The sequence below is a fragment of the Monodelphis domestica genome, chromosome 7 (assembly GCF_027887165.1).
Source record: "Monodelphis domestica isolate mMonDom1 chromosome 7, mMonDom1.pri, whole genome shotgun sequence".
NCBI lineage: Eukaryota > Metazoa > Chordata > Mammalia > Didelphimorphia > Didelphidae > Monodelphis > Monodelphis domestica.
This window is the reverse complement of record NC_077233.1, coordinates 124,132,075-124,152,001: the sequence shown is the minus strand read 5'-3', so window position 1 is coordinate 124,152,001 and position 19,927 is coordinate 124,132,075. Positions and strand designations below refer to the sequence as shown.

The window sequence follows — 19,927 nt, the reverse complement described above, 5'->3', positions numbered from 1 at the left end:
AAAGTCAAGAAAAATGAAGATTTGGAAAAGAAAGACATAGAAACAGGATAGATTGCAAGAAGTAGTAGCAAATTGTTCTCTTTGGGGAGAATCAAAATTACTTTGTGTTTTGAAATAAAAGATGACCAAGCTGTAGCAAAGGACGTGTCTTGGGAAAAACACTGAAGTAATAGCGATGTTGTTTTGTTAAAAAAAAAAAAGATGAGCAAGAAAAAAAGGGGAGTATATTGTTAGCCTATACAAAGACAGCAGACTGAGTGCATGTCAGGAAAGTGCAATTGATGTAGCGGAGGCAACATACCATCTTCATCGGTCCGAATCAATACAGATAAGCTCTCGGGGCCAGGTCCAACATCAGTATGGGCTGTCACAGAGATCCGGTACTCAGTCCACTTTTCCAACTGTTCCAAAAGGTACTGGGTAGTGTCTGAAGGTATTCCCACAATCTCATGAGGTTTGTCATCTTCCCCGTCCATTGCTGTATACTTGATGGAGTATTCAGTGATAATTCCATTCTGTTTTTCCACTGGTGGAGGTTGCCAACTTACCAAAATGCTAGTGGAGCTGGGGCTGGTGCAACTAATGTCTTGAGGAGGAGCTGATGGCTCTTATTTTTGGTAGTGGATTAAAAGGAGCGTTTGAGTGAAAGGATAGGAGTGGTTGGGGGGAAAATAATAAACAAAAGAAAAAAGTAAAACAAAAAAGAAATAACTAAAACATAAGGGCAAACAAATGAAAACAAAGTTCATAAACTTAAAAAAAACCAAAATTTTAGACAAAACATAGGCACCTTGGCTTATTAAGATGAACAAACTAAAAATGGATAAATTAACTGAAATATTTTTTAAATGGATGAGGGGGAAATATATGGAAATGGAGCCTCACAATAACAAAGCCTAAAATTAAATTACCTACCTGTGATTTAAATTCTTCTTCTAAAAATACCCTTAGCTTTCCCCCTCCCAACTTCGACTTGACTATCTGTCCTTAAAATGGCTGCAATTAGTGCAAGTTAAATTTGCTTTGAAGCCTGATTATGCTTTGGTTCCTTTAGTCCAAAATCATACTTTTTAAAATTCATATAATTTAGGGAGAATGTTTCTCTTTTCTTTCTTTTTCTTTTTCTTTACTTTTTCTTTTTTGTAGTTTACTGATGAAACTTGCAATAACTGCTAAATAACTCCCTCCTACCAATCTTCTTTAGAAAAAGAGAAAGAAAACAAACAGAAAAGCCCAAACAAACACAAAAGTGTGCCACTTCTGAGCTCTCTGAACAACTGAATCTGCCTGAATTGAATCAACTACAAATAATGTTTAAATGAAAATTTTTATTCAAACATTGATTGTAGCCAGTGTACAATAGGCATGCAGAATCAATAGAAGATGAAAAGGCTTAGTCAAAGGTTTACCTACCCCAGGAAATGACAGGCTTCATGATTCTGACTGTAACTTGTACTTACCGCTATGTCAGCTTTCAGTTTTTTATACATACATTTATTTTTTTTTTAATTCCTCTTGAGACACCTTTGCTAGTGAAGAAGATCCCACCAGCAAATTTTGGTAAAATTCATTTAAAATCAACCTAACCTTTACAACATTTCAGTAAAACAGTATTTTGTTTTAACTAAACCACTTGAAAAAGTCTGCTTTGTCTATCAAACTTGCTGCACTGAGCAAAGAAGTAACCATTACTAAAAAAAAAGTTGCAAGGATTTGGGCAGAATGAGAAACCAAATTATTTATCTGCTCATTGCTCAAAGACAACAAATGCATGGTAGCATGTATGTAAATATACTTCATCAAATAAGCTCAAAGAGAGTATTTCTACTTAAAAACTGCTAGGTTAGATCATGAAAGCACTTGGCAAGCTGCTGTTTGCTAACCTTGAGAAGGTACATACTTTCTAAGATCCTTAAAGGAAAGATTGTTAGACATAACATTGCTGCCCCAAGGGCGAAGAACAAGTAGATTCCACTAGTTAAAAAGGAAATAAGTGGGGCATAAAGGATTTTGCCATTTGACTTTCCTATTTTAATTGTGTCTGTGTGTAGGCCTTTGATTTTCCCTGGAATGACTAAGGATCTTTATTATGCATTCAAATCCTAATTTTTATAGCAAAAAAAGCTCTTAACATGAATGAAGTTTGCTATAAAGTACAAACAAAAGTCACTGATCTTATCCTTCTTCATTTTTTTCCTTTTTAACCCAGAAACTTATAAAAAATGTCTACCTCTTCTCAGTTAATGTAGAGTTAAAAATTACACTCTGGAAAATTTAGAAGAAAATTTACAAATTAACTTGAATTATCTATTAGTGATTTTAAAATTTTCTCTGTGGCTATAATTCTCAAATGATATAGGTATTCTTAAATATTGTTATGCATTTTAAATTAAGTTGCCCAGTTAAATCAGGATTTCCAATTTCCTTTATAAAATTTAGGCTCCATTTTATATTATATAATCGCTTCTGGATTTCCTGCTATATTTTCAGGAGGAAATTTTCAGCAGCATTTCAAATATTGGAAAGACTGGAAATAGCTTTGATGTTTCTTAAAAACATTTATTACATCTTAATGTGTAAACTAAGATTTGCAGACCATGAAAAACTGTCCTATTGAAGCATGTAGCACTTATTTTAACTAAATACTTGATTTAAAAAAAATTCTATTCTACTGTATTTATTATTTTGCCTGAAATTCAAGGCAGAGACACTGAAATAGCTTTTATTTTCATTCTTTGTTTTAATGTAGATGAAATATCTTTAATCAAATAATATTCAATGGATTAATCAACTATTCATAGACTGTTCATATGATGATGATTTGAGTGAATAATAAAGTTGATTCCATTCAGTAGGCCTAAAATGTTTCTGGTCTACATGGAAATTGGTGGAGGATTTGCTTAGGCACAAAACCACCTTTTATAATGATATAAATTCCATTTTTAATTTAGAGACTCCTCGAATTAGGTTAATAACATTTACCTTACAAAATTAAAAAAGGCCTATTTGTCATATACATATACTGCTTAGGTGATAATGTATAAAGGATTATGTAAGATGACATCAATATGTGAACTTCTTAAGCCTCTTTCAAATAAAAGGAAAGAAATTTTAATTTTATCATTATTGAGAAAAAAGTTATTTACATTGATTAAATTAAACCAATTTGTAAAACTAGATAGGTATAGGTGGATGGATAGATTTTGGAATAACACACCTAAATGAGACCCTATCCTGAAAACAACTATAAGAGTAAATTCCACCTAAGGAAAAAAAAAGAATATTTAGGAATTATGAATTTAAAGCAAATACTGCTAATATTCTGTAGTTCAGTGACAGACTTTATGATAATATTTCAAATTCCAATATATGTATTATATGCACAATTAATCACAAAGTGGAATTGAATTTTCTTCACATATATGTAAAATACATTTTTATGAAGAAATTGAAAACCTGAAAACTCAAGGTGCTTTCTTTAGCTACAACTTTAACTTGTTATATTTATATATCTTGCATGTCATTCATTCAAATTCATTTTAAATGTTACTATTGTACAAATAGTCAAAAGTCATCCTTTTGATAAAATTAAAATCCTCCTGGATTCCTCTAACACATTTCCAAAAACATGGGTTTTTGCGCTGACTTTACTGAAAGTCTCTTCATTTAGAAAATATGGGAAGTAGAGAAATGCAGCTCATTATAACTTAGAAAAACTCAAAAAACCTGCAGAGATAGTTCTTTCATTTTTATTTCATTAGTTACTTCCTAACCTTCACACTATCTCTCATAAACTCTTCTGTTTTGTTTTCTAAGGACCATCACCATGGCACAAAGAAAAATAATAAGCAAAGAGAGACACCTACTTGACTGCATGGTTCTGGCCGATATTTCGGCCGTGGAGGCACCCAGGCCTTGTGGAGAGCGGGCAGCGAGGCGGAAATAGTATAAACTGTTGGGTTTCAGCCCTTGAAGGCGGTAAGATGTAGAAGGCTCTATGGGAATCCGTTGCTGTGGGTAAGCAAAAACAGAACTTGGATGTATTCATTCATTAAGATTCAAATAAATATGTTTTAGCACAATTCCTGGGGCAATGACTATTTGAGAACATGGCTGATGATCTCATCAAAAATCCCAAAGTGTATGACAATGTAGTACTGGAAATAATGATGATACCAAAATTTTGAAAGGCAAGGATCTATATAACCAAGGACAAATTGTATCACTGTCTACTCAAAAGAATCGAAACAATATTATTCTGTCTTCAGATGACCATATGGTGACTCTAGGAATCTCTGCTAAGATATGGCTTCAAACTGTCCTGAATATTTTCTGTACCTGGAAATTGTGTGATTAATTGCAACAATAGTATACAAGTAATGTGTGAGTTAAGTATATCACTATGAAAATTTATATATAGACATGTAGGTGTTTTGAGTTGAGGCAAAAAAATACTATTTCCTTTAATAAGAGTAGGTGTTCAATAATAGTTAACTGGAACTAACTTTTTAATTTTTCCTTTTAATATTTTCAAGTTGGTTATTTGTGATTTTCATACTTTGTATAATCATGACATTTTTTCAAATAGAATTCTGTCTACTTCCCTTTCTCCTTCACCTCTCATTCTTATAATCTCCAACAAGCTCTTGATATAAATCAGAATTATCTCAGGACTTTCAGATGCATTTTCCAACTTGTAGCACTTTTTTTTCCTATTTTTTAAAAAGAAACATTCAATTATTTCTAAAAACCCAAGAGCTAGAGATTGTTCCTTGAGACTCTCCCTTTAGCCTTCTCTTTTTGAGGGAACTCCATTTTGAGTTCCTGTAAAAGTCATTTGTCTGTGGCAAAAATTAGTTCTCAAAATAAGATCCTCAGGCCTTCAAAATTTTTTGTCAATACCTCTCCTAGAAATCTGCTGTGATAAATAGCTTTTGAAGTTCTTCAACTCACTTTCCCCATATAATTAGCAGCTTTTTTCACCTTATTAGCAATTTGAACTGGTTTTATTAACTGCTTATCTTTTACTATCTCATCTTGTGTCCTCTCTTACTTAACCGGTCTTATCAACTTCCTTTAATACCTCAAGTTCTTCATTTTATCCCTCTCTTTCTGCACAAATCATTAATTTATGCTAAAGTCCTCCCAATTTCCTTTTTTGACAAATTTGATTTATAATTTATTTCACAATTCCCAAGTCCCCAAATTTTCTGTCATGATTCCTTGTCCTTTGATTTCTCATTCTTTCTATTACTCAGTTCAAGTCCTTCTCTTATTCCTTGCACCAGACAACTTTGGAAACTTACTTGAATTTCCTTATTTCAGTTAACCAGGCACTGCTGGTTAATCTGTTGCTTAGTTGTCTCTGAATTATAGAATCTTAGAATTAGAAGGGAACTTATAAGTCATTTAGCTATTGCCTGAATAGGAAACCTCTACACAACATACGTTGATGAATGGTCATTTGATCTCTGTTTGGAAATATCCAGCAATGAGAAATCCATTACTTCTTGATAAAAACCATTGCACTTTTCAATAAAGTTAACTGTCAGAAAGTTTTCCTTGCATCAAACTCCTGCAATTCCCCCAAAGAAATCCCTCCCCCAACTCACCATCCTCCATACCCACCCCATACATAGCTATTTCTAGTTCAACCATGTGGATTGAGACAGATAATGTCAAATCTATTGATCTTATGAAAAATTTGCAAATATTAGAAAACATAATTGCATCTCCTTTATATCTTTTCCTCTACAAGGCCCACATCTCCAGCTATCAACTCATTTTCTCTCTATATGGTATGGTCTATGGGCCAATCCCATCATCACTTCTGTTTGTCACCCTCCTTCCTAAAATATAGTGCCTATTTCTGGGCATAATGCTCTGATTAGGGACAGATATTTACTTCATTCAAAGTTTGTTTTACATTCTTATAAAAATATGGATTTTTATGAATCAAGTAACTGTATACTCTGAGGTTTGATTGAAAGAGATGAAAATTTATTCAAGGCCTCTCAGGAAATACTTGCTAAGTAGGTACTATATGTATGTTTTTACTAATGTCATTTTGCAATGATGAGATAAGTGAATAAGAATATCAGTGTATCTAGAGCAGAGTTTCTTAACCTTTTATGTGTCTTAGCATCCTTTGACAATCTAGTGAAGTCTCTGAATCTTATCTAAGAATAAGGTTTGCAAATGCAAAAAAAAAATGAAATAACATTTAAAAAGAAAAGAAGTATATTGAAATCTAGATATCTTTGAAAGTTCACTGACACAAACTTAAGAACCCCTGGTTTGGAAATCAGAAGAGAACCTAGAGATTATTTAATTCAACATTTTTATTTCTTTGATAAGAAAACTCAAGTCCTAAAGAGAAAATGATTGAGATTCAAATCAGGCCATTTAGCCCCATATCCAGCTCTTTCTCCTAATCAAATTGCAAATAGCCCCTACAAAATGCAATAATCAGATTTTGCAAAGGAGTCTAAAAGATACATTATGCAAATCAGGTATTCTATAATGCAAAGATTTTAATCTGGGTACTATGAACTATTTTCACATATATATGTATATAAAACCCTTACCTTCTATCTTAGAATCAATACTGTATATTGGTTCTAAGGCAGAAGAGTAGTAAGAGCTAGGCAATGGCAGTTAGGTGACTTGCTCAGGATGACACAGCTAGGAAGTGTCTGAGAACAAATTTGAACCCAGGACCTCCCATCTCTAGTCCTGGCTCTCATTCCACTGAGCCACTTAGCTGCCCCTCCTTAATATTTTGATAACTATATTTCAATATAATTGGTTTCTTTTGTAATGTGTATTTTATTTTAGGAATTTAAAATATTATTCTAAAAAGGGGTCCATAGATTTCATCAAATTTCCAAAGAAGTACATAGCATAATCAAGGTTAAAAATCCCTACTCTCAAGGCTTCAAGATAGGTCTTTTTATTGTATAGTTCTCTAACACAATAGGGCACTGTAATAAATATCAAATATCAAAGAATCTGCCCATGGACACATTCATAAAAGAATCCCTGCATCACCTACCTCTTCTCCATGGTCCCCATCATTGTAAACCAGCTCATAGCTAGCAATGGTGTCAGAGCGTGGGGGTGTCCAAGAAAGCAAAATGCTGGTTTCAGATTCAGGTTCTGCTTTGAAGTTTAGTGGCTGGCCTGGTACTAAAAAGAGGGAAGGTGATATTTATTAAAATCTTCATCAAATTCCATCAGCATAGAGCTAGAAAGGAACCAAGAATCTTCCTGGTTCAAGTAAGGCTTGAGATCATGAGGTGGGGTAGAAGTAGATCGGAGAATACAACCTACCATCATTCACCCATGTATGTTAGTAGTAATATCTTCTCTTTCTATGGAGCTTTTAATTTTTCTAGTATTTCTAAATCTATTGAGAGAATTTAATTCAAGATACACCACAAGGCATAAATTAGTCACTGGGTGCAAAAGACTGCTCCAGGAATGGTGAAGAAGGTTTTAAAAATAATAGTAGGATCCAAGCCTCCTCTCTAGAAGCCAACAGTTTGTCCAAGGTACAGACAATGGTACTAAGGAGTGTCGTTAATCAATCAATCAATATTTATTAATTGCCTTCTATGTGCCATGCCTTCTGCTGAGTACTAGGGATACAAGAAGAGGTCAAAGACAGTCCTTGCCCTCAACAAATTTACAATCTAATAGGGATAAAGGAGTATACATGAGCTATCAATGTTAGACACATTAGAAGTTTATACCTAATAGAAAAAAAACATTTTCCCCTGTTTCTATTCCCTTCAAATATGGAAATATTTCCAAATCCCATTATAACCTTTGAATCCTATTTCAATGACCAAAATGATGTCTATTAAGTAATCTGAGGATAATTACCCTGATCTTGCAATAAATTATAATGTAGGGAGGAACGGGTAATTCATGCTAAAATAATCTGAACTTTCCCATATCTTTTCTTTTCCATTGCCTAAGCAATTTTAAAATATAAAAAATACTAGAATTATTTCACTTTAAATGCTATTGCCTCCACTTAATTAAGCAAGAGAAGAATAGAATTAGATTACTTCACCGATTATGGACATTCAGCAAACACAAATAATTAATAACTTAATTAACATTTAATTAAGGAGACTATAAGAAAGATAGAGACAACTTCTGTTGGTTCATATATTTATGCAGATACTTTAGCTCTGCTTTCCTGAGCTCCAATCACAACATCAAAGTCTATTGGAAATATTCACTTTGATGTCCTAATATGCATCTCATCAATAGCATGTACAAAACACAGTTTATTATCACTTTCCTAAATATACCACTGTTCCTAATTTCCCTATATATATTGGGAACATCACCATATTTCCAATCACTCAGTTTCATACTGAGTGATTCAGTTTACTCAAGCCAACTTCAGAGTCATCTCCAGATTTTTGTTCTTTTTTATCTCTCACATTTGTTAAGGTTTGTCAATTTTACAACTGTGGCATCTTTCACATCCACCCCTTACACTCTATACAAGACTACAACCTTAGCCCTAACTCTTGCCACTCCGTGCCTGGACAACACTAATAACTTCCCAATTGGGTTCTTTAGTATAAGACCTCTCATATCCTCAATATATTACAGGATTCATATTTCTGAAACACAAATCTAACCATGTAACTCCTGTGATTAAAGGCGCCAGTCGCTCCCTTTTTCCACTAGGAAAAAAAAAAAATCTTTGTTTTGTTTTAAAGCTTTTCATAGCCTAACCCAACCTATCTTATATCATATGACTCTCACTTACTCATTGTTCTAGTCAAGCTGGCTTACTTATATTTCTAGAGCATCTGATCTCTTATTTTTATGCCTTTACAAAGGTTTTTCTCCATATTTAGAATTCTCTCTCTCCCTCACCTCTATCTCCTGGAATCCCTAGCCTTCTTGGAGACTTAAGTTCTACTTTATCCAGGAAGCCTTTTGTGCATATTTATTTCCCCAACTGACCCCCACCCTTACCATCTGCTAGCATGGTTCCCAACTCTGCCAGAAAATATTCTATACAGTATATATTTTGTATTTACTCTCTACATGAAATCCCTGAAATCTCCATCATCACCACTATCCCCAGAGATCTAGGAACTCCTTAGAAGCCGAGGCAATTTTTACCCACTTATTTTTTTTTCTGACACCATTAACTCATTAGTATAGAACTAAATAATTACTAAAGATTTTTAAAAATTGAATTAAATGGTGCACTTTTTTAAGGTTTTCAAGGGGCTTGCTCCACATAAACTTCAGAAAGACAGGAGGCAGTATGAATATTATTTCTTTTTTACAAATGATAAAATTGATGTCAGAGAGGTTAAGGAAACTTGTCATCAGTATAGATCCTGAAGGAAGCAGAGACAGGATTCAAGGCCCATTCTTTGGAATCCAAGTCTAATATACTTAAGTAGTGTGCTGTCTTTAGAAGCTTAATTGGACTCCTATACAATAATTTTTCCTTTAATCCAACATCAGTCAAAAATATTAATAATTTGTATTAATATAATATGTTGTCTCCCCATTCAGCAATCAACCAAACTGGTTTTTCTGTTCCTCATTTAGGTTACTCCATCTCCTATTTCATTGTCTTTACACTAGCCCTATTCCACAACTAGAATATATTTCTTCCTAACTTCTATGTGGCAGCGTCTCTCTCTTCCTCTAATGCATAGCTTGGGAACCATATTTCACAGGAAACCTTAACTTATCCTGGCAACATGTGAAACTTGAACTCACATACTACCTATTTAACTACATTCAGTGTGGGTTTGTATTTATTCATTAATTTTACATTATGCTTTAGTATTTATGAAGAAATTAATCTTGTCTTGTTGCTAAGATGTTTTTAGGCTAAGATAGACCTCATAATAATAATATATCATAAATTAAGGTCTCAATGGGCTTAGAGATCATGCAATCCAGTCATCTCCATTTTACAAATGAGGAAACTGAGGAGGGACAGAATCCCCAATATTACTCATCAGATGCTTTGAATTAGGCAACATATTCAAAACAGATCAAAGGTTAAAGAAAGCTTTCAAATTAATTTTGATAATTTAAACTATTTTTCCATGAATATAACAGTTGACACACCTACTAAATTGTTTCTTCTTAAAAAAAATTAAGTAACTGAGAAAGTACGTAAGAATGAGTTTTAGGAGCCCTTCTGATATGTCATCACTTTATTTTCATTGTTTAAATCAATTTATTTCAAAGGTGTATATACTACTTAAATGCTTAAGCTTAAGGCCAACAGGAATCCCTATTTCCAATTTCCTGCACCATCTTTTTTTGTTGTTGTTGTTTTGTAGGCCTTAAAATTCTCATTAATTTGATGCCTCAGGAAAGTATTTTTTTGAATAGGGTATCTATATTTTTGGGAAAGTATCTGCCTAGTGGGTGACTTGACTTAATCATTCAGCCAGAAAGGAGATAAGAGAATATAAAACGTCAAGGAAGGAGAATAAAGTGAAACATAACAAGCTAAAAGATAGGAAAGCATAGGAATATATTTTTTTCCTAAAGGAAAGGCTAAAGGAGCAAAGAGCAGGGTATCTCCAAGAGTCTAATATTTGGAGATCTGCATAATTGTGATAAAAAATCACAAATCTGTTGGGTTAGCACTATTATTTATGCACACAGACATGCCCAGAAACAGACACTTACATGGTTCCCCTGGTGTATTTTCACCTTCCATTTTATAAGGAAGAACATAAAATCTCCTTCCTTAAATTTCCTAATTGTTTTTGCCTACTTCTCTTCACTTTGCCACTATGGTCACTTTGTATTAAATTTAATTATGTGCCTTTCATATCCCTCAGAGTGACTCAGCTTCAACCCTCTCCATCCCAAACCCACTATATTAGATTGTAGGGTTTTTGAGGGGAGAGATGGCATCATTTCTTATCTCACAGGCAAAACACTGCCTTGTACTTAAGAAATCTTTGTTGAATTGAATGGATGACATGTAATAAAAGCTGTATCACACCAAATAGAAATATAGTATGGCAGTAAATGTGTCATATGCATCTTATTAATAGGTAACTATCAAGATAAAACTTGCTTGTTAAATACTTCCCTTCTAACATTAATAGAAAATTAAATAGCTGAGTGAAAACACCTTGGAAATCTAATTACTTTTTAATTATTTATACTGTTTCTGTTTCACTCTTAATCTGTCTTGGACAATAAAATAACCAGTCTCAATTTCTTATTCTAGAGCACTAACAAAATTCTTCCTCTGCTTTTTTTTTAAAAACTGTATTGCTAGAGACTAATTCAGTGACTTGAACACATAAAATATTTGAATTAAAATGAATTGAATTTTTTCACTCTTTTGAGTCAATTCCTAAAATACTCATTCTACCATTGTACACTATTTTTATAAGAATTAAAACATTAGAGTATATGGGTAAGGTTAAACTTTATATTCCTTTAAGAAGTAAATTAAAATATTGGTAGCAAGACTACTTGACAGTATCTTTAACTAAAATGTGATTGGGTTCCCCAAACTCATCTAAATCCTTTTAAGCATTTCACCAGACAATTTAGTTTAATGACACTTTAAACCAAATCTTCATTATCATCCATGGCTCTGCACTCTATGATCACTGTGTACCATACTATTATTTTTTTTCTTTTCAAATTCACTATTTAGTTTCTTTTTACAAAGATGAATGAATCCCTGTATCATCTTCATCCAGATGATGGAATTACTCAAGACTTCCTGGAAAGGGAGACTTCAATTAAAGAAGGCTCATCTCATGGAGCCATTCTGCGATATTCAAATCAAATGCAAGAGAAACTGATGTTTACAAGGGGGGAAAAAAGCCAAAAAAGAAAATACTAGAAACAGCTGTGAAATGAATGGGATTTATTTTTAAATTCTCAAACATTTTCCTCCCTAATGATCGTAATGCTTGTAGAAATGCAAAGGCTTCCAAGGACACCAGGCTTTCCAGGTTTATACCACCACCATCATGACACAAAAGTGGTATTCATCACAGTTCAACTGAATTCTGTGCCAAATATTGTGGCTACAGAGACAATTATATTATGTGTGCTTTAATACTCCAAAAGGAAAATTTACCCCCAATCCCAGTCTTTATATATCATGATTATTACTTATTTTTATTTCATTTTATTCTAGATTATTTTAATTTTATTTATTTACATTTTTGTAATTTATGTCCAGGTTGAGATCAACTTTTTTTTTTAATAGTATAGCTATCATCCAATTCAGAATTTTGCCCATATTGAATATGTAAACTGTTTTTCTAGCCTCAAGCTTATATCAAAAATATTTAGAATATGGACAAAGCAAAACTTCTAGGATAAGTGAGGAGAAAAACACATTCACTTACTAAAGCCCAGGACTCCTTCATTCAAAAGTAGGATGAATGTGCACAAGCCAAAAAAAACCAAAACACCTTTTTTTTTTTTGGTCAATTAGTTATGTTCCACTCCATGAATCCACTAGGAGTTTTCTTGGCAAAAAATGGTGGAATGGTTTGCCATTTCCTTCTGCAGCTCATGTTACAGGTGAGGAAACTGAGGCAAACAGGGTTAAGTAACTTGCCTAATGTCACAAAGCTAAGTGTCTGGCTTTTAATCCACCATCTCCTGACTTTAGGCCCTGCATTCTACTACACCACCTAGCTGTCCTCAAGCCAAATGGAGCTAAAGTTGTGAAACTAAAAGCCACTTATAAAATTCTCACTTTAAAATGATCTTACAAATAAATATTACACAGTTCCAGCAATATCTACCCAACATCCACTAAATATTTATTAAGCACCTACTATGTGAGGCATAGTCCTAAGTGCTAGAGATAGAATTAATAAAAGGATAGTCTCTGCCCTCAAGAATCTCATAATATTAATGAGGCAAGGCAATGCACAGAAGGCAGGAAAGCAGGGTGGAGGGAATGGCACAGAGATGAGAGTATAAGTACTCTGTGATGTGGAAGCATCTTACTTGGTGGACTGAAGCCAAGCAGAGAAAAAGTTATTACAGAATCTAGTTTTTGCCCTCTACAAAGGAAGGTATTGAGGTGAATTTAGTATTGCATCCTCTAGGCTTCTTCAATCAAAGGAGAGAAGGTTGAAGGAGGTGGTGGTGTCAGTCAAGGCTTGATGATATTGGAGGTGATGAGTTTAAACTAGGAGAAGTATTTTGTTTCCTTTATAATCCTGCTCTCAGTAAAGGGCTTTATATTGTTTTCTCTTTCTTGCCAAATGCTACTATTAATGACCAGGAAAACATAAAATATGGTTCTATATTTGTCCCCAAAGGGGAAAAAAAGCTTTAAGTAAAACAAAATACCCTAGAGAAAAATTTTATCATCTTTATGCCCTTTCTGCCACATGATAATAGAAAGGTTATCATGTAGAAAGTCATTTTATTTCTGAATTGATAGCTGTACAAGGAGGATATTGAGGCAGAAGAATAGAATATAAGGAAAAACCTAGGAATCCTGAAATGACTGAAATCCTGGCAGCAGCAGAAAAAATTGATATTTGACTAATATTTAGAAAATGTACCTTCCCTAAAAAAGTACAAAATTCCATACAATCAACAACCTGTTTCTAGCATCATGCCATAACCAGAAAATGAAATAAATTCTGAAGAAACTGACAGATGAATAGGAGCCCACATCAACCAAAGTATGGCATATAGAAGAAACACACAAGGAATGTGTACCTACTAGAGTGATAGAATGATCAAACAAATCAAATCCAAAATGAGTAACTGGACAAGTATGTATATGAATATTATATTAAATCACCATTAAAATCAATAAGTAAAGGGCAAATTATATTCACGAATATTACAATATTATCAAAATTAGACTCTGATCATGTACTTTCTAAAGGGAATGAAGCTCAGACTCTAATATAGGATCTAAAGGAGACACGGTGTGGTTTACTGGAAAGATTAACTGTTAAATATAGAGTCAAAGGAGCATTGAGTTTAAACATTGCATCTGTGTGACTTTTGATAAATCATTTGACCCCTCAATCTCAATTTTCTTTATCTGCAAAACTGTAATATTTTCTTCTTAGGATAAAATAAAACAATGTATGTAAAGGATTATCTAAATAACATATATAATTTTTAGAGCTCATAGTTCTCATTTTAATTTTCACAGTAGCCATTTGAACTTCTAGCATTTTTAGAGACTCTAATCACTGAATGAGTATTAGTCCCTGTTTGAAATTCCTAATACTGAGAGAAAATCTAATATACATGCTATCTTCTTAATTGAATTCTCCAGGTTCTGCCTTTGTATATTTAGAAGTTACTTGAAATATTCTTTCATTTGCACATTTATTCATTCCTTCACTCATTAGTTCATTAAAGATTAAACATTATAGTGCAAGGCATTGGAGAAGATATAAAAAATCATTAAGACACAGTCCTCATACTTGAGTTGCTTTTATTCTATTATCTCAGGCCCACTAAGAAGAGCCTTTAAATGAATTCTAATTTTAACAATACACTCTTGGCTTTTATAAAAGATAAATATAACATCTGTTTGTTTAAACTGTTTCTATAGATCTGTAAAACTGTGGTTGAAGATATTGTTTACAAGACCATTCAACAAATCTATTAAATCCCTGCTTCAATTTAGTTCCAAGAAAATAATTTTCTAAAAACCAATATTTATGCCTTCTCTTGTCAGAAAGTGAAATCTGTGAGCTTATCTTTTTGTCATAAACATTGAGAAATTTAGAAATAAACATATTTTTCAAATTTAAAAATTATTCTCTTGTCTCAAATTCTTCTTGATTTAGACAGAATCTTATTTTATATTTAAATACCTTGATATTGGGCTGAAAAATCATTGGAAAATTCAGAGATAATGCAGATAATGAAATGTGTATACAAACTATAGTCTAAATGTGGAATATCTCCCAGAAAAGGGCTAAAGGATAATTACCAAAAAAAGTTATAAACAAACAAAAAATCCTGGCCCAGTCAATATCTGCTCCTAAGAAAATGAAAAAAAAAAATAAGGGGTGTTTCCCATATCCCCTTGTAAGCTTACCTCCTGTCTGAGTGATGACTTGAATGTCACTTGAAAGGGGACCATCACCAATTGAGGTAAAAGCCAAAACTTTCACAGAGTAGGTTTTCTGTGGCACTAAGTTCCCAATAGTGGTGATTTGACTGTCGGCAACATTGTGCTTCATCCAGTTGTTGACATGCTGAGAAGGGTCCATTGTGTAATAAACCCTATAGCCTTGGATCTGCCCATTGGGTTCTTCTGGTTCTTTCCATTGAACCAAAATGGTGGTTGAACTCAACATTCGAGCCTGCACATCACGAGGGGCACTGGAAGGTGCTTGCTCTGAGGTCTGAGTTAAGACAGGCTCACTGGGCGGACCACGTCCAATATTATTGACGGCAACCACCCGGAATTCATAATCAGAGTAGGGGCTTAGGCCAGCAACACTATAGCGTGTTGTTGCCACCCCATCAATTTCTTTATAAGCTTCCTCAGAATTTTTAGGTTTGTGCTGGATAATATAGTAAGAAACTGGCTCAGGGTTCCCCGAGTCCCACGTCAAGGTAATGCTTGTTGCTGTGCTCTCTGTCACTACAGGAGTTCCTGGAGGCTTGGGCAAGGCTTTAAAAAAAAGGAGAGAAAATAAAATTAATTAGCAGAAAAATTCCCATTGCTTGGTATCAAAATGTCATATAGAATTTACCAAATTATTTTCACAAGAACAAGGCTTAAGGCTAAAAGGATGAGATAAGAGGTGAGTATGACTATAGAATATAAGACTGGAAGGAGTTACAGAGATCATCTAATTTCATTTCTCCATTTTACAGATGAGGAAACTAAAGCTAATAGAGGTAAAGAGACTGAATCAGGCATGCACTGATAATAAATAGCAGAACAAGGATTCAAACTCACAGATGAAGATGATAATGATGATGAGGAGGAAGAGGACAGCCTAGACTTACAAAATCCCTTCTCAATTCTTAGAATATATGTAAAATCATAATTAATTAAACATTTAATATAGTTGTGGTCAACATTCATTTCAACATGTTTATGTCTAAGATATATTAATATGATACATATAGACACATTAGAATATGATGAGGTACCTCATAATTTGTATAATAAATATATTTACAACTATATTAGGGGAATAAGAATAATATACCCATTTTGAATTATTATAGGGATTTCCAAGGTATTTTTCTTTTTATGGCATTGTTGACCAACACTGTGCTTTATCTGATGCTGATACCTGGGATGGGAATGTTACACCTAATTATATCATTGTCTTTTTAGAGAAATACTTTAAAATCACTTAATTATACAGTTTCTAGGAGAAAAATTTGTCAAGGTACAGGGAATATCCAAAATAAGTTAAAGAGACAGATATCAGAAATACAGAGGTATCAATGTACCTTTTTATCCCCAAACGAAAGTATGTTAATGAATCATATAGACCAGTGATGGTAAAACTTTGGCACACATGCTAAAAAGGGCACACATGCCCTCTCTGGGCATGCCTATGGTCACCCACCAAAGTTAGTCACCAGAAAGTTGGGACCCTGGGTGGAGCTATTCCCCTCCTCCTCTCCATGAACCTGACAACATTCCTCTCCTCTGCAAAGGGAGCACTTCTTCCTTCCTTTCTGGGGCAAAGAGAAGGGGGGCCAGGCCCAGCACTCCATCTTTAAAAAGTTTGCCATCACTGTTATAAATGCTGGATTAAAACAAATTACTATTCCTTTAATAACCAATAAAAAAATTTATTAATCACCTAATACACACTAAGCACTGTACTAAAAGCCTTGGATACTAAAAACAGACTATATTTAGGATTACATAAAGATAACACTATTTACTTGTCAATCTAGTAACATTTCTAAAGGAAAGAAAATATAGAAAACAACTGTTATTTAAGATTTTGATTTTAAAGGACTTTACATTATCTTATTACATACTAATTCAGTTCCCCTTCTTTTTTTTGCAGAAATACATTTATAGTACAGAACTTTTTTTATCAAAAGTATATATTAAAAGAAATGTTTTTTTAATTATGAGGACAATTTAAATTTTAAATAAGTGATAAGAGTTATTATTTAAGTGGAAAATATATTTAGAGATATGTTTTGCCTTGCCAAAAGAGAGAGAAAGAATATGTTTAGAAATTATTTTTTTCTAAATTGCCATCTCCAGTAAACTAATGACACCTAAAATGCAGACACAAAGCACAAGCATATGCACTTCACCTACCTTTGACTGTGATCTGTGCTATTGCTTCAATGACACCAAGTGTTGACATAGCAACACAAGTATAATTTGCTGACTGCCTTACATCATTTAGTTCTAGGACATTTCGCCCTATTGGCATATCGTCCTCAGGTGTCAGATCTTCTGCCCCTAACATCCATTTAACATATGGCATTGGTGACCCCACAGCAACACAGGTGATGTTAACACTCCCGCCTGGCATAATTTCATGATTAGTAGGTGGGATAGAAAATCTTGGTGGAACCCGGCGAACTGGAACAAAACACACAAAAAGATAATAAGGTATAAAGGAAGAGAGGAAAGATCATTATTAAACACATGACATGCACTGTACAGACACAATTAAACAATTTAAACATATTTTGATTTTCAAGAAGCAAAGCAAAAAAGTATATATAAATATTTAATACAGACCATACAAGTATGGTGTCTGTACACACACACAAATAAAATTTATGTTTACTTGTTGATATCTTAGACACATTCATACAAAAGTTGATTCAGACCTACTAGGGCCCCACGTGATTAACTACATACTAACACAAACACCATGCATAAGATAAAACACAGAAACATATACATATATGCCTATGATTTTATGCATACATGTATATGCAAAGAAGGAATCTGGAGGATCAACAGCATGCTTGAGTTGAGTACCAAAACCAACTTCAATGCTGCGTACTTCCAGTTGATGTGAATAAATGTGCTGGACCACATTGTCACATCATAGCCCTGGAACACATCACCTACAGTACACTGAAAGTGCAATTTGATTTGCTTTCAGACTCAAAAGTGGGTGCAGCCTCAAGACCTCACACTAACACTGAAATGGACATAGAAAATATAGATATATAGATAGTCATCGGAGAAGAAAACAAAGCAAAACCAGTAAGGATACTGTATTTTGTCATGCATGACATGCAAAAGAAGGAATCTTGAGACTCATGCTTAGGACTGTGAAGATGTGGGTAGAAGTGAAATAAAGCATAAGAAATGGTAGAAAAGATAACATGAAACAAGAGTGAAAGGGAGGAATAAGAGGGCACTGGTTGAGACTGGGATTCAAAATAGGAGAGGATTGAGAAAGAGAAGATATTAGATTAAGCTTATGCTGTTAAAAAGCAACAAAAAGTAAGGATGACCAACTGGGAACACAAGTTGGATAATTAACATTCAGGATTCCACTATGTTCACATCAAAGGGAAATCAACACAAGCTTCTATTTAAGCATATTTTTTCTAGCATTCATAAGAAGGGACAGTTGATCTAAAACACATAACGGCATAACACTGAGTAGTTAATATTTAAGCAAACACAACACCAATAAAGTTTTCAAGCAATAACTGATCAGTGTTCCTGCTTTAGATATTTAATTTTTGTGTATTGATATGCGTATCTGTGTTTGTTGGTGGTGCCAGAGACAGAAGGCATGAGAGAAACAGGTTTCCTCTTAGACTTATAAAGCCTAAGCAATAAATCATAAGTATTCTGGTTAGAGGGTCAAGAAGTTAATTATTAAAACATGCCTTAAATACCCAGTGTGCAATGTGGGGGTGGAGGATTGGAGAATAGGTTGGAGTGGCAGGGAGTATAAAACAACAAAAGAAAACCCACTTCCAAATAAATGATAAGAGAATGCAAAATAAATTATTTCTTCATCTGAACCCTTTTAAGCTGAATTGAAATTTAGATGAACCTCTGTTGAGACAAGAAGGCTTCTTCTGATGGCCTCATGAGTGAATGACAGGCATAGGAAAATTAAAGAAAACAGAGCATGCCTTCATCAGCAAATTCACAGAGGCCACACAAAGCAAGCAGGAGTGAATGTCCAATTTGTAATACCAAGGAACATTTCAAAACCAAAGTGGCACAGAGGAAAGTTTAATCTTCATGCTTAGACTTGGGGAGCCACTGGAGGAAGTCATTCCTTAGATAGCAGGCATTTTTATAAACAGAAATTAGAGGTATAATAAGGTTTGGACAGGGAGAATGGGGAGTAGGGAGAAGAGCAGGAACACTGACCAAGTTCACCAGACCTCACAGTGTTAGGAATTACAGTTTTACTATCATGCACCCAGGTTCATTCTCTCTCCCATCATGCACCACCATTAGATTCCAGCAAGCACCAGAAGCCATGACCTGGGCATTCTCTTCTAAAACATCACTTCAACCAAAAGAAGGCCACAATGCAGCTACATTCATTTCATTTGTATTCTTTGTTATTGGTTTAATTAATAGTTTTGTAAGGTGGGTAAAAAGTAAAAAACACACCAACCTTCTCGCAGCTCTGAGGGATGTAGGGGGTTTGATGCAGAACACAATGAAATGAGGGAAGGAGAAAAACAAGGGAAACACAGAGAGAGTAAAAAGGCCATATCAAGGCTTTCAATGGCTACTTGAACATCTCTATTTGCTCTAAGTTAAACCTTCCTACCTCAACTGGAAAAGTTAGCAATTTCTCACTGCTCTCCCGACATTAGAAACAATAGCTAGCATCATTTTGAAATTTTCCTTTGAAGAAGGTACACATGCCTCATGCAGCACAGGAAGTCAGCATTTTGGAGAAAAGGATCAAGTGGTTTTTAAAGGATTGTAAAAGCAGGAAAC

At 33.9% G+C, this 19,927-nt stretch overlaps 1 protein-coding gene across 11 annotated transcripts in view; it reads right to left on the bottom strand.

The window, feature by feature from the left end:
- Positions 1 to 19,927, bottom strand: part of PTPRD (protein tyrosine phosphatase receptor type D) — a 590,847-nt gene that overhangs the window by 202,526 nt on the left and 368,394 nt on the right. For 9 of the 11 annotated variants that reach the window (XM_056803979.1, XM_056803969.1, XM_056803973.1 and 6 more), the window contains 5 exons: positions 17,300 to 17,569; positions 15,086 to 15,667; positions 7,055 to 7,188; positions 3,867 to 4,011; positions 302 to 607 (listed from right to left, as the gene is read on the bottom strand). In XM_056803979.1, the coding sequence (XP_056659957.1) occupies positions 302 to 607; positions 3,867 to 4,011; positions 7,055 to 7,188; positions 15,086 to 15,667; positions 17,300 to 17,569 (1,437 nt within the window). The remainder of the gene's footprint in view (positions 1 to 301; positions 608 to 3,866; positions 4,012 to 7,054; positions 7,189 to 15,085; positions 15,668 to 17,299; positions 17,570 to 19,927) is intronic. The other 2 variants (XM_056803977.1, XM_056803978.1) reach the window with 1 other exon arrangement.